The sequence below is a fragment of the Oncorhynchus tshawytscha genome, linkage group LG03, assembly GCF_018296145.1.
Source record: "Oncorhynchus tshawytscha isolate Ot180627B linkage group LG03, Otsh_v2.0, whole genome shotgun sequence".
NCBI lineage: Eukaryota > Metazoa > Chordata > Actinopteri > Salmoniformes > Salmonidae > Oncorhynchus > Oncorhynchus tshawytscha.
Window position 1 is genome coordinate 58,732,399 of NC_056431.1, and position 14,715 is coordinate 58,747,113.

Here is a 14,715-nt window from a genome sequence, read left to right on the forward strand (position 1 = left end):
TCTATATGACCTCAACTGCTGGGATGGAGGCTACTCTCTCGCTCAAGAAGCTGCCTAGCAAATCTGGCTCAAATAGCACATGTACATACATTAGATACTTTCAAATACTTGACATGTTCTTGATTTAGCTTACCGGTATGCAGGGTGCCAAGAATTTGCACTTTTGGCACAATTCCAATCGTTCCAATTTACCATGCAACTCCTTTAAGACTGTTGGAAAAGCATTCCTCATGAAGCTGGTTGAGAGAATGCCAAGTGAGTGCAAAGCTGCCATCAGGGCAAAGGGTGGCTACCTTGAAGAATCTCAAATATAAAATATATTTTGATTTGTTTAACACTTTTTTTGGTTACTACATGATTCCATGTGTTATTTCAGAGTTGATGTCTTTACTATTATTCTACAATGTAGAAAACAGTAAAAATAAAGAAACCATGGAATGAGTAGGTGTGTCAAAACTTTTGACTGGTACTGTATATTCAACCCAGTTCTGCTGCACAGTAATGTGATTGAGAGTAGCATCAGTAACATAGCCCAGGTGTCTGTCTGTTTCCACTTGTTTGGCATGACAATGATAAAGTAGTTAGCTAAGGCAGAAACAGACCAGCACACTGGCAGTAACAACCTTATTAATACTCTTTATTCTTATGATGAAATACCAGGACACTGATGCATACTTAAATAAACAAGTTGGGTTTTGAAGTGAAATTTTAAGCTAAAATAACAATTAAATATATGATATTAGCATCAAGGATAAATATGAATATAATATGAATATGTCTTTAGACAAAGGCACTGATTTGGCGAGGACTCTTCTTTGTGTACTGTCGGTCTCTCTGCTCATGGGTTGTCACTATTTGGCCAAGCATGAAAAGATTGAAGGAAACTGCTAATTTAATTTATCAACAACATAACCCTAGTCCCTAACCTTACACCAAGAACAAATAGCTCATGTGGTTGCTCAAACATTCTGATGATATCACTTTTGTCCATTCTAGCATGGCCATCTAGTGACTATAGGCTTCCGGTCAGTCCGCCTGGGTCAGTCCGTCCGCCTGGGTCAGTCCGTCCGCCTGGGTCAGTCCGTCCGCCTGGGTCAGTCCGTCCGCCTGGGTCAGTCTGTCCGTCTGGGTCAGTCTGTCCGTCTGGGTCAGTCTGTCCGTCTGGGTCAGTCTGTCTGGGTCTACTTCCGGCCCACTGTCTCCGCCAGCTTCTTCAGCCTCTTCTTAAGTTCCAGAGGAAACTTCTCGTAACACTTCTTACACACCGGCTTCATGTCAAACTCCACAAACTTGTTCCTGTAAGGGAGAGACAAAGATACTGTATGAGCAGGGTTTTGCTTTTCATTGATCTATATCAAGAGGTGAAGGTGAAATAAAAAGAGTCCTACACTCCAGCACTACTTTCTCTCCTGCTTCCTCTCTTCCCCTTCTACTCCCTCCCCTCCCCTCCCCTCCCGCATGTTCTTTCCCCCTCTCCCTCTTGCTCCTGGAAAGAGGTCATTTGAGCATATTCAACTCTACAGAGTTTAGGCTTTAGCAGGGAGAGCACAAGTGAAACACATTGACATCTGAAAAAAATGTTTTGACAGCAAGTCAAACATCCAGTACACAGAGACAGGAAAGGATTAGTGTTTTAACCATCAACCAGGAACTGGTGAACAAAGCCTCATCTTTACACTGATCTGAGGAAACACACACTACCGTACTGTACATGCCTCTAGCCTCGACCAGCTGATCGAACTTCTGGTCCGATTATTACAGCATTACGTTAAACCAAGAGTGTGTCTGGCCATATAGAATAACCATTTCCTGCAGAGTTTCTAAATATGGTCAACATTGCACGGGAAACTGGAACTGACGCAAAGAATAGCTTAGGCGATTTTACCAACCGGTACCGGTAATTATTTATGATCTGTAGCTAATCTCTACTTCTGTTGATTGTTCTTACTCTAAAATTGATCAATTACAGAGATGGTGAAAGTGATTTAATCAAAAATGCATGATTCAAAGATAGTGTTTAACACATATTTGATCTCTGTGTCTAAAACCTTCAACTGACTTGTCAGAATGGACAAATGAAAAACAGATAGGAAACATGAAAACATAAAAAGTAAAATCACAACACATGGAAAAAGAGAATGAAAGGAGATGAAAACTAACCAATGAATGGAAAGTGGAAGTGAGGAGAAAGGAAGGGCAAGGGTTTACAGACACATGGGCATTTTCTTCTTCTTTTCTTGTTTGGCAAGACGGCGCTTCATGTCGTCTGGCAGGCGCTCGTAGCAGTGTTTACACACAGGCTTCAGATCCACCTCTACAAACTTATCCCTGGTAGGACCAGGAGGGAGGAGGAGAGAGGAAGAGGAAGGACATGGACAGACAAACAGGGACAAGTGAAACAGAGGGACAGAGAGAATATAGGAATACACAGGTAGATGGAAAAGCTACAGGTACAGTGTAACAGGTATAGTAGAGACAGATGAGAGACAGAAGGACAGTGCTAACGCTTCAGAAACCTCTCAAATATTGTCTGGTTTTAGACTGTGTGGTGTTGGGTTCTAGTTTGAAATACTTGCTATACTAGAAGTTAATGGTTACATGTATGAGGAATGTATATGGTGGGGTCAATGGAGGCTGGATAAGAGCCATGAGCCTGGAACGTTACTAAGTAAGGGAAAAGGCAATCACATGGTTGCTGTCACTAATAAGGGTATCTGTGGATTAGCTGGTGGGCCGAGGTCAGGTCATATGAACGGAGAAGGAACTGTTTATTACCCACATCCCTTAACTTCCTGCCTAGCAACAAAGATATAGTGTTCAGAGAGTATATGTGCTGGTGGAAACATGTCTTTGTCTTATGCAGCTGTGTGACCCAGTGGATGAATGAACTTGGTTGGAGTTTAACTATGTTATTTAGAATTTAACAGTGGGATCACAGGATGTTTTTGCTATGTTAACACAGTCAGCCTGACTTACTTTAGGGTGAGCTTGGTGTTGCAGGTGGAGCAGGCGAAGCAGTTGACACACCATGCCTTGTTCAGGGCTGACACCACTGGAACACACAACACAAACTTCATAACAAGCAATGCATACACTAACATGACACAATATTTTTAATATGACAATATTAGATGATGAAATATAATATCCTACCATCACCCTCAATGACACGGTTGCAGTGGTAGCAGACATCTCCAAAGAGCTGTAGAAGAGGAGGGGAGGAGTCAAAGGCCTCACAAATCACTTGTTTACAAATGACAATTTCTTTACTGTGTTTTCAATAGAACCATGCAATTTACTTAAATGTCTACAGTATTTTGATGCATCAGTACCAATAATATAGAGCTAAATACTGTACATTTATACATCTACCACTAGATGGCCCCATAGAACTAAACAAGACTGGAGGTCTCATTCACATTACATACAGCAAGATGCAATCATTCTCCTCAGGCTCATATTCATGTTCAAAGATTTGTTCAAAGATAAATAGACTACAGTGCCTGGATTGGATAAAGTTACTGAGTAGAGATGTGATTGTGTGACTTCTCTTTCCTTGGGCTGTGTGCAGCCTTCCCCTACATTACCTGGTTGTAGTGAGTCTCACAGTAGGCCAATCCTTTGCGTTCGTAGTGGCGATGGCCCAGGAAGGGTTTCTCACACTTAGCACACACAAAATGCTGCAAACACACACAACATGGCCCCACACAACAGGTTAGTACAGACAGACCAGCACAGGTCAGTTCAATCCAGTTCCGTCTAGCTCAGTTCAGACCTATTAAAAGTCAGACCAGACCAGTCTAGTCTGAGATTAGTGGGTTCAGAGGGCAGCAGCAGGGCAGGAGCGCCCCCCCTGTGAAGCACTCACCCCTACAGACAGACAGACAGGAGCCTTGTGTGTGTGAGGGGGGTTCCACCAGGGGGCAGAATGGAGCACAGACAGAGCAGGACAGGATGCAGCCAGAACAGGTCTCCTAACTAACCCCTCACCATGTTAAAGTGTTTTTCACAGTAGGCGTGGTCCCCACGCTCATAATACGGGTGGCCGTGAAACGGACGTTCACACAGAGCACACACATGGTGCTGCAGGAGGGAGGGAGGAGCGATAGCAAGTAGGAGAAAAGTAGAGAGGAAAGAAGGCAGCAGAGATATGAATAGAGGAGAGTCAGAGGGAAAGAAAGAGGAAGGATGTCCTCCATTCTGAGATAGTCCAAACACGACCACAGAGATGATATGAGAGCAGGGTAGAAATACCACAGAGGAGGCTAGAATAACATTCATTCCACATACAAACCTCCCTTGAACACATTTCTACTTTGATGTTCTGAGGAATTATAGTTTTACAGAGACAATGAAAGAAAGCAGGGCATACCGAAGAATATAAAAGTATTCTGCTTTGTAATAATCACATCATGGCTACAAAATACTATAATCATATACAATACATTTAAATCTAAATGTTCTGTTCTATAACATTGCAACCTTCAGAACAGTAGTGATGTGCAGTTTGTGAACGATTTGTTCTTTAACTCTTTTTACTGACTCAAAAGCCATGATTCGTTTTCAGTGTAACTTGTTTAATTGGCATTGGTTTGACCTTCTGGCCGCAATGACTCCTACAGCAGGATTGAAACATACTCCTGCGGTCCTGTGGCTCCAGAGATGTGCTCCGACCTACAACTGAGTCAAAAGATTTGTTCTTATAACAAGTTGAAAAGATGAGTCAGTATAAAGAGCCGAACTTCCCATCACTACTGAATAGGTCCATATTGTAGGAGTGATGTCATCATACCTCGACGTGCCACTGCTTGCCCATGGCATTGACCACGCGGCCCTCGATGGGTCTCCTGCAAGCGCCACAGATGGGAACACCCATCTTGTCATGGCAGGGCAGGCAGTACAGCTCTCCCTTCAGCTCCCTGGCATCAGCAGTCAGCTCCTTACTACAGGGGAGAGGAGGGACCATTACATCATCACTAACTACATCACTATTTCCCATCGTTTTGGAAAACAAAGATATTGTTTTAGCTAGTTCCGTTTTGAATACTGACAGTGATCAATCAATTAATGTTAGTGACCTGAGACACCAGGTTACCCAGGTAGAATAGCTCAAATTAAGACTAAAAGCAAGTGATAAAATCTAAAACCAGTAGATATTGCAGCCCCTGAGTAACGGAGTAGTGAAGAATTGTAACAGTGGAATGCTGCTGACCACACCTCTCTTCTCAATTTGTGATATTCAATGTGTTAGTATGAGTCATCACGGAGCCAGCTCCTTGCCTAATCTGGTGTTCCCTGGTGTGTGTTTGTGCATGCGTGTGTGTGTGTGTGTGTGATGCTGACTATGCTTCTTTTGTTTAGCATCCTGCCAACAGTGTGCCCCTCTATGCTTTCTGGTCTTGGTGAGTCCTACCTTATTAGGGGATAGTAAGTGCACTGTATTCAAAACACAAACCCAGTGGCAGTGATAGGGGAATGAGTCGCCTGCACTGACTTCCTGACTGAATACTCATTATCACAACCTCTGCCTCAAGCATGGGACAGGCTGACAGCTGTACGTTTGTTTAAGAACAGACAGTCTTACAGGAAAGGTTTGGTTAGATTGGAGTTGCCTCTCAACTGCCATCTAAAAGAGCTACTCAGATAATCATTCTTCTATCATCACTCACTCCCTCTCTGCTCTTCCTCCCTCTCTCCCTGCCCTCTTCCTCCCTCCCTGCTCTTCCTCCCTTTCGTCTCCCCTTTGGCTGACTTTACAAGGGTAAACACTAGTGAACCCAACCCGGAGGAGTCCCACCCTGCTACAGAGAACAAACCCTGTCTATAACAGCTCTTGAGTTTCTACTACTGACAGGCTACAGTACGTGTATAGGTTGCATAGACGTTAGTGTAGAAGTTGTGTTTATACTAGGTTGTGTAGAAGTTGAGTAAAGATAAGTTAGTGGTTATATACAGACCACTAGGTTTCTGTAGCAGGTGTGTTAAGTTAGTGTGGTGATTTAGCTTGTATGCAGGTTGTATAAATATTGTGTTTTGGTTGTGTAGTGGTTGTATATAAAGTTTGCGGAGTTGTTTCAAGTGGTGTAAAGTACTTAAGTAAAAATATTTTAAAGTACTAAAGTAATTTTTTGGGGTACCTGTACTTATATATATATATTTTTTGACAACTTTTACTTTACTACATTCCTAAATAAAATAATGTGCTTTTTACTTCATACATTTTTGCTGACACCCAAAAGTACTCATTACATTTTGAATGCTTAGCATGACAGGAAAATGGTCCAATTCATGCACTTATCAAGAGAACGTCCCTAAATGGATGTCAGTGTTAGAGTGTGCCACTGGCTATCCGTAAATTAAAAAAGAAGAAAAGTGCTGTCTGGCTTGATTAATAAAAGGAATTTGAAATCATTTATAAGTATATTTGAGCTATTACATTTACTTTTCATACTTAAGTAGATTTAAAACCAAATACTTTTAGACTCAAGTAGTATTTTACTGGGTGACTTTCACTTTTACTTGAGTCATTTTCTATGAAGTTACCTTTACTTTTACTCAAGTATGACAATTGGGTAATTTTTTCACTACTGGTTGTTTCTATATTGTTTGCATGTGTACCCGCAGTTGTTGCAGTTGAAGTGGTCGGGGTGGTAGGGGTCGTTCTTGAACAGCAGCGGCTGCTCCTCGATGATGGCGTGGCACTTCTGACAGATGTACTTCCCCAGACCACGGGCCTTCTCACGGTTATGACACGGGCGACACAGGTGTCTGAGGGAGAGAGATACATGATAATAAAGAATGAGATCAGCCTGACCCAGAGGGAGAAATTATGTTGCTACATTCAGTGGCGTGTATTCATGGATATCAAGGGAAGCCAGGCTTCCTCAAAAAATGTACCAAAACATTTTTTTTTTTTTTTTTGTCTCTGTGTTTCAAAATTATCCTTCAATTCATAAGAGACAATGTATCTGACCAGAGAAGGCATCTGAGCGAGCGAAACAGCGCACGTCTGTTTCTGTATGTGTAGGTCATCTATCTGATGCTGTCTGGTCCAAAAGAGTATGACATTGTTGCCGCCCAAAGCACTGAATGCAAGGGAAGCCAGCGAGCATTTCAAATCCAACCCACATGCACCACATACAACAGGTGTAGGTAGACCTTACCGTGAAATGTTTACTGACAAGCCCTTAACCAACAATGCAGTTCAATAAATAGAGTTAAGAAAATATTCACAAAATAAACTAAAGCAAAAAAAAAGTAACACAATAACGAGGCTATATACAGGGGCTATATACACTGGGCTATTCCCCAGTGATTACACCCATGCACCGCTACTGGCTACATTAAAACTATTGTGGAGTGTAAACAGTGTTAGGGATTTCTCCTTGGTTTCTAAAAACTATGAAGTGGGAAGGTTGCTGTCCCCTGGTGTTAGATCAGTAATGGCTGATCAATGATCCAGCCCAAGTCTCTGGACTGACCTGCCGGCATTCTTGACGAAGCCCACGTCAGCCAGCACGGCCTGGCAGAGGTCACAGCAGAAACAGTCAGGGTGCCAACTGTTGTTCATCGCCTTGATCACACGACCAATGATAAACTCCCCTGGGAGGAGGAGGAAGAGAAGAAGGAAGTCAGGGACAACACACTGGCAACACTATAACATCCCCCGTGCACACACATATCCACCTGTTAATGTTAGGGCCGGGACAATACCAGTATCGCAATAAACGTTAGTATGGTGGAAAATGTATTTAGGAAAACAGCCCTAATGTTGGAAACAAACCATTTTTACCCCAAGCTAAAGCACACACACTATTTTACATACAGCAGGCTTTTAAAATGACCAAAAAGTTTGGTCTGCTTTGTGTTGTCATTTTTGCCAAGTAAAAAAATATTGCGATACTGGTACCGTCCCGGCCTTAGTTCATTTAGAGAGAAAAACAACTGGCTGTAGAAGTCTACACAGTTGTGTCTAGAGCTCAAGGTGAGGGAAGCAGGGTTAAAAGGAGACCAAACATGACCTTCACACAACACAAACGTGTGTAATATATATCACACACACACACAGTCCCTGCTGGCCTTCTAGGCAGAGTTCCTGTCCAGTGTCTGTGTTCTTTTGTCCATCTTAATCTTTTCTTTTTATTGGCCAGTCTGAGATATGGCTTTTTCTTTGCAACTCTGCCTAGAAGGCCAGCATCCCAGAGTCACCTCTTCACTGTTGATGCCGAGACTGGTGTTTTGCTGGTACTATTTAATGAAGCTGCCAGTTGAGGACCTGTGAGGTGTCTGTTTCTCAAACTCGACACTAATATACTTGTCTTCTTTCTCAGTTGTGCACCGGGGTCTCAACTAGTCTAAAGAATACTCAACTAGTCTAAAGAAGGCCCGTTTTATTGCTTCTTTAATCAGGACAACAGTTTTCAGCTGTGCTAACATAATTGCAAAAGGGTTTTCTAATGGTCAATTAGCCTTTTAAAATGATCGACTTGGATTAGCTAACACAACGTGCCATTGGAACACAGGAGTGATGGTTGCTGATAATGGGCCTCTGTACACCTATGTAGATATTCCATAAAAACACTGCCGTTTCCAGCTACAATAGTCATTAACAACATTAACAATGTCTACACTGTATTTCTGATCAATTTGATATGATTTTAAATTGACAAAAAAATTGCTTCTTTCAAAAACAAGGACATTTCTATGTGACCTCAAACTTTTGAATGGTAGTATATACAGTGGGGTAAAAAAGTATTTAGTCAGCCACCAATTGTGCAAATTCTACCACTTAAAAAGATGAGGCCTGTAATTTTCATCATAGGTACACTTCAACTATGACAGACAAAATGAGAAGAAAAAAATCCAGAAAAATCACATTGTAGGATTTTTAATTTATTTATTTGCAAATTATGGTGGAAAATAAGTATTTGGTCAATAACAAAAGTTTCTCAATACTTTGTTATATACCCTTTGTTGGCAATGACAGAGGTGAAATGTTTTCTCTAAGTCTTCACAAGGTTTTCACACACTGTTGCTGGTATTTTGACTCATTCCTCCATGCATATCTCCTCTAGAGCAGTGATGTTTTGGGGCTGTTGCTGGGCAACATGGACTTTCAACTCCCTCCAAAGATTTTCTATGGGGTTGAGATCTGGAGACTGGCTAGGCCACTCCAGGACCTTGAAATGCTTCTTACGAAGCCACTCCTTCATTGCCCGGGCAGTGTGTTTGGGATCATTCTCATGCTGAAAGACCCAGCCACGTTTCATCTTCAATGCCCTTGCTGATGGAAGGAGGTTTTCACTCAAAATCTCATGACACATGGCCCCATTCATTCTTTCATTTACACGGATCAGTCGTCCTGGTCCCTTTGAAGAAAAACAGCCCCAAAGCATGATGTTTCCACCCCCATGCTTCACAGTAGGTATGGTGTTCTTTAGATGCAACTCAGCATTCTTTGTCCTCCAAACACGACGAGTTAAGTTTTTACCTAAAAGTTATATTTTGGTTTCATCTGACCATATGACATTCTCCCAATCTTCTTCTGGATCATCCAAATGCTCTCTAGCAAACTTCAGACGGGCCTGGACATGTACTGGCTTAAGCAGGGGGACACGTCTGGCACTGCAGGATTTGAGTCCCTGGCAGGGTAGTGTGTTACTGATGGTAGGCTTTGTTAATATGGTCCCAGCTCTCTGCAGGTCATTCACTAGGTCCCCCCGTGTGGTTCTGGGATTTTTGCTCACCGTTCTTGTGATCATTTTGACCCCACAGGGTGAGATCTTGCGTGGAGCCCCAGATCGAGGGAGATTATCAGTGGTCTTGTATGTCTTCCATTTCCTAATAATTGCTCCCACAGTTGATTTCTTCAAACCAAACTGCTTACCTATTGCAGATTCAGTCTTCCCAGCCTGGTGCAGGTCTACAATTTTGTTTCTGGTGTCCTTTGACTGCTCTTTGGTCTTGGCCATAGTGGAGTTTGGAGTGTGACTGTTTGAGGTTGTGGACACGTGTCTTTTATACTGATAACAAGTTCAAACAGGTGCCATTAATACAGGTAACGAGTGGAGGACAGAGGAGCCTCTTAAAGAAGAAGTTACAGGTCTGTGAGAGCCAGAAATCTTGCTTGTTTGTAGGTGACCAAATACTTATTTTCCACCATAATTTGCAAATAAATTCATTAAAAATCCTACAATGTGATTTTCTCCCCTCATTTTGTCTGCCATAGTTGAAGTGTACCTATGATGAAAGTTACAGGCCTCTCATCTTTTTAAGTGGGAGAACTTGCACAATTGGTGGCTGACTAAATACTTTTTTTGCCCCACTGTATATTCTTTTGTTTCATTCACACCTGCACTGTTGGAGCTTAAGAATTTCACTGTACACTGCAACTACATCTGCAACCCTGTGCATGTGACTACATAACAATCTAATGGAATGCTGCTGTGTAGGTGCAGTTCCTGTACTCACCACATTGGTGGCAGCAGGGAGCAAACAACATCTGGAAGTCGTGCTCGCAGTATTTCCTGCCCTCAAACTGCAAGAAAAACGTTAGGTTCAATATACACTGCTCAAAAAAATAAAGGAACACTAAAATAACACATCCTAGATCTGAATGAATGAAATATTCTTATTAAATACTTTTTTCTTTACATAGTTGATTGTGCTGACAACAAAATCACACAAAAATTATCAATGGAAATCAAATTTATCAACACATGGAGGTCTGGATTTGGAGTCACACTCAAAATTAAAGTGGAAAACCACACTACAGGCTGATCCAACTTTGATGTAATGTCCTTAAAACAAGTCAAAATGAGGCTCAGTAGTGTGTGTGGCCTCCACGTGCCTGTATGACCTCCCTACAATGCCTGGGCATGCTCCTGATGAGGTGGTGGATGGTCTCCTCAGGGATCTCCTCCCAGACCTGGACTAAAGTATCCGCCAACTCCTGGACAGTCTGTGGTGCAACGTGGCATTGGTGGATGGAGCGAGACATGATGTCCCAGATGTGCTCAATTGGATTCAGGTCTGGGGAACGGGCGGGCCAGTCCATAGCATCAATGCCTTCCTCTTGCAGGAACTGATGACACACTCCAGCCACATGAGGTCTAGCATTGTCTTGCATTAGGAGGAACCCAGGGCCAACCGCACCAGCATATGGTCTCACAAGGGGTCTGAGGATCTCATCTCGGTACCTAATGGCAGTCAGGCTACCTCTGGCGAGCACATGGAGGGCTGTGCGGCCCCCCAAAGAAATGCCACCCCACACCATGACTGACCCACCGCCAAACCGGTCATGCGGGAGGATGTTGCAGGCAGCAGAACGTTCTCCACGGCGTCTCCAGACTCTGTCACGTCTGTCACGTGCTCAGTGTGAACCTGCTTTCATCTGTGAAGAGCACAGGGCGCCAGTGGCGAATTTGCCAATCTTGGTGTTCTCTGGCAAATGCCAAATGCACGGTGTTGGGCTGTAAGCACAACCCCCACCTATGGACGTCGAGCCCTCATACCACCCTCATGGTGTCTGTTTCTGACTGTTTGAGCAGACACATGCACATTTGTGGCCTGCTGGAGGTAATTTTGCAGGGCTCTGGCAGTGCTACTCCTTGCACAAAGGCGGAGGTAGCGGTCCTGCTGCTGGGTTGTTGCCCTCCTACGGCCTCCTAAACGTCTCCTGATGTACTGGCCTGTCTCGTGGTAGCGCCTCCATGCTCTGGACACTACGCTGACAGACACAGCAAACCTTCTTGTTACAGCTCGCATTGATGTGCCATCCTGGATGAGCTGTACTACCTGAGCCACTTGTGTGGGTTGTAGACTCCGTCTCATGCTACCACTAGAGTGAAAGCACCGCCAGCATTCAAAAGTGACCAAAACATCAGCCAGGAAGCATAGGAACTGAGAAGTGGTCTGTGGTACCACCTGCAGAACGACTCCTTTATTGGGGGTGTCTTGCTAATTGCCTATAATTTCCACCTGTTGTCTATTCCATTTGCACAACAGCATGTGACATTTATTGTATTTCTGGATCAATCAATACAGAACATAAGCATCAGAACCAGTCATTGATTAGAACATACGGTAGGCATAGATACACCTGTACCTCTACAGATCTGTCTGTGGCTTTGATCTCCCTTTCAGGGAAGAGCTCTGGGATCACTAGGGTCAGCTGGATGTGTCTGGCCTCCTGTCTATTCTGCTGGCCACTGACCAGCCAGACAAGCCTCTAATGGGCCAGTAATGCATTGGGCGGAGTGCTGTGAGTTCAATGCAGCTGATACACTATACCTAATATCGAATTTGTGACAGGAGGGAGGCTAATGCAATAATTGGTCTCTAAGACAAGGGGCTTAGGGTTTACTTCAGGCTGGGCAATGTATATGATGGAGAGAGGGTATGACGGTGAGAGGGAGAGAGAGAAGGGATAGAGGGTATGACGGTGAGAGGGAGAGAGAGAAGGGAAAGAGGGTATGATGGGGAGAGGGAGAAGGGAAAGAGGGTATGATGGGGAGAGGGAGAAGGGAAAGAGGGTATGATGGGGAGAGGGAGAAGGGAAAGAGGGTATGATGGGGAGAGGGAGAAGGGAAAGAGGGTATGATGGGGAGAGGGAGAAGGGAAAGAGGGTATGATGGGGAGAGGGAGAAGGGAAAGAGGGTATGATGGGGAGAGGGAGAAGGGAAAGAGGGTATGATGGGGAGAGGGAGAAGGGAAAGAGGGTATGATGGGAGAGAGAGAAGGGAAAGAGGGTATGATGGGGAGAGGGAGAAGGGAAAGAGGGTATGATGGTGAGAGAGAGAAGGGAAAGAGGGTATGATGGTGAGAGGGAGAAGGGAAAGAGGGTATGATGGTGAGAGGAGAAGGGAAAGAGGGTATGATGGTGAGAGGGAGAAGGGAAAGAGGGTATGATGGTGAGAGGGAGAAGGGAAAGAGGGTATGATGGTGAGAGGGAGGGAGAGAAGGGAAAGAGGGTATGATGGTGAGAGGGAGGGAGAGAAGGGAAAGAGGGTATGATGGTGAGAGGGAGGGAGAGAAGGGAAAGAGGGTATGATGGTGAGAGGGAGGGAGAGAAGGGAAAGAGGGTATGATGGTGAGAGGGAGGGAGAGAAGGGAAAGAGGGTATGATGGTGAGAGGGAGGGAGAGAAGGGAAAGAGGGTATGATGGTGAGAGGGAGGGAGAGAAGGGAAAGAGGGTATGATGGTGAGAGGGAGGGAGAGAAGGGAAAGAGGGTATGATGGTGAGAGGGAGGGAGAGAAGGGAAAGAGGGTATGATGGTGAGAGGGAGGGAGAGAAGGGAAAGAGGGTATGATGGTGAGAGGGAGGGAGAGAAGGGAAAGAGGGTATGATGGTGAGAGGGAGGGAGAGAAGGGAAAGAGGGTATGATGGTGAGAGGGAGGGAGAGAAGGGAAAGAGGGTATGATGGTGAGAGGGAGAGAGAGAAGGGAAAGAGGGTATGATGGTGAGAGGGAGAGAGAGAAGGGAAAGAGGGTATGATGGTGGGGAGAGAGAGAAGGGAAAGAGGGTATGATGGTGAGAGGGAGGGAGAGAAGGGAAAGAGGGTATGATGGTGAGAGGGAGGGAGAGAAGGGAAAGAGGGTATGATGGTGAGAGGGAGGGAGAGAAGGGAAAGAGGGTATGATGGTGAGAGGGAGAGAAGGGAGAGAGGGTATGATGGTGAGAGGGAGGGAGAGAAGGGAGAGAGGATATGATGGTGAGAGGGTATGATGGTGAGAGAAGGGAAAGAGGGTATGATGGTGAGAGAAGGGAAAGAGGGTATGATGGTGAGAGAAGGGAAAGAGGGTATGATGGTGAGAGAAGGGAAAGAGGGTATGATGGTGAGAGGGAGGGAGAGAAGGGAAAGAGGGTATGATGTGAGAGGGAGGGAGAGAAGGGAAAGAGGGTATGATGGTGAGAGGGAGGGAGAGAAGGGAAAGAGGGTAAGATGGTGAGAGGGAGGGAGAGAAGGGAAAGAGGGTATGATGGTGAGAGGGAGGGAGAGAAGGGAAAGAGGGTATGATGGTGAGAGGGAGGGAGAGAAGGGAAAGAGGGTATGATGGTGAGAGGGAGGGAGAGAAGGGAAAGAGGGTATGATGGTGAGAGGGAGGGAGAGAAGGGAAAGAGGGTATGATGGTGAGAGGGAGGGAGAGAAGGGAAAGAGGGTATGATGGTGAGAGGGAGGGAGAGAAGGGAAAGAGGGTATGATGGTGAGAGGGAGGGAGAGAAGGGAAAGAGGGTATGATGGTGAGAGGGAGGGAGAGAAGGGAAAGAGGGTATGATGGTGAGAGGGAGGGAGAGAAGGGAAAGAGGGTATGATGGTGAGAGGGAGGGAGAGAAGGGAAAGAGGGTATGATGGTGAGAGGGAGGGAGAGAAGGGAAAGAGGGTATGATGGTGAGAGGGAGGGAGAGAAGGGAAAGAGGGTATGATGGTGAGAGGGAGAGAAGGGAAAGAGGGTATGATGGTGAGAGGGAGAGAAGGGAAAGAGGGTATGATGGTGAGAGGGAGAGAAGGGAAAGAGGGTATGATGGTGAGAGGGAGAGAAGGGAAAGAGGGTATGATGGTGAGAGGGAGAGAAGGGAAAGAGGGTATGATGGTGAGAGGGAGAGAAGGGAAAGAGGGTATGATGGTGAGAGGGAGAGAAGGGAGAGAGTATATGATGGTGAGAGGGAGAGAAGGGAAAGAGGGTATGATGGTGAGAGGGAGAGAAGGGAAAGAG

General features: G+C 44.8%; 1 protein-coding gene across 7 annotated transcripts in view; it reads right to left on the reverse strand.

The window, feature by feature from the left end:
* Positions 1-616: 616 nt before the first annotated feature.
* LOC112240051 (LIM and senescent cell antigen-like-containing domain protein 1) overlaps positions 617-14,715 on the reverse strand; it is a 37,877-nt gene continuing 23,778 nt past the window's right edge. For 5 of the 7 annotated variants that reach the window (XM_042319748.1, XM_042319747.1, XM_042319749.1 and 2 more), the window contains exons 3-11: positions 10,471-10,537; positions 7,482-7,602; positions 6,619-6,768; positions 4,793-4,943; positions 3,588-3,680; positions 3,154-3,202; positions 2,977-3,052; positions 2,161-2,328; positions 1,171-1,296 (exon numbers count right to left, since the gene is read on the reverse strand). In XM_042319748.1, coding sequence (XP_042175682.1) covers positions 2,205-2,328; positions 2,977-3,052; positions 3,154-3,202; positions 3,588-3,680; positions 4,793-4,943; positions 6,619-6,768; positions 7,482-7,602; positions 10,471-10,537 — 831 coding nt within the window. In that variant the 3' untranslated portion in view covers positions 1,171-1,296; positions 2,161-2,204. Of the gene's footprint in view, positions 1,297-2,160; positions 2,329-2,976; positions 3,053-3,153; positions 3,203-3,587; positions 3,681-3,990; positions 4,084-4,792; positions 4,944-6,618; positions 6,769-7,481; positions 7,603-10,470; positions 10,538-14,715 lie in introns of all 7 variants that reach the window. The other 2 variants (XM_042319744.1, XM_042319745.1) reach the window with 2 other exon arrangements.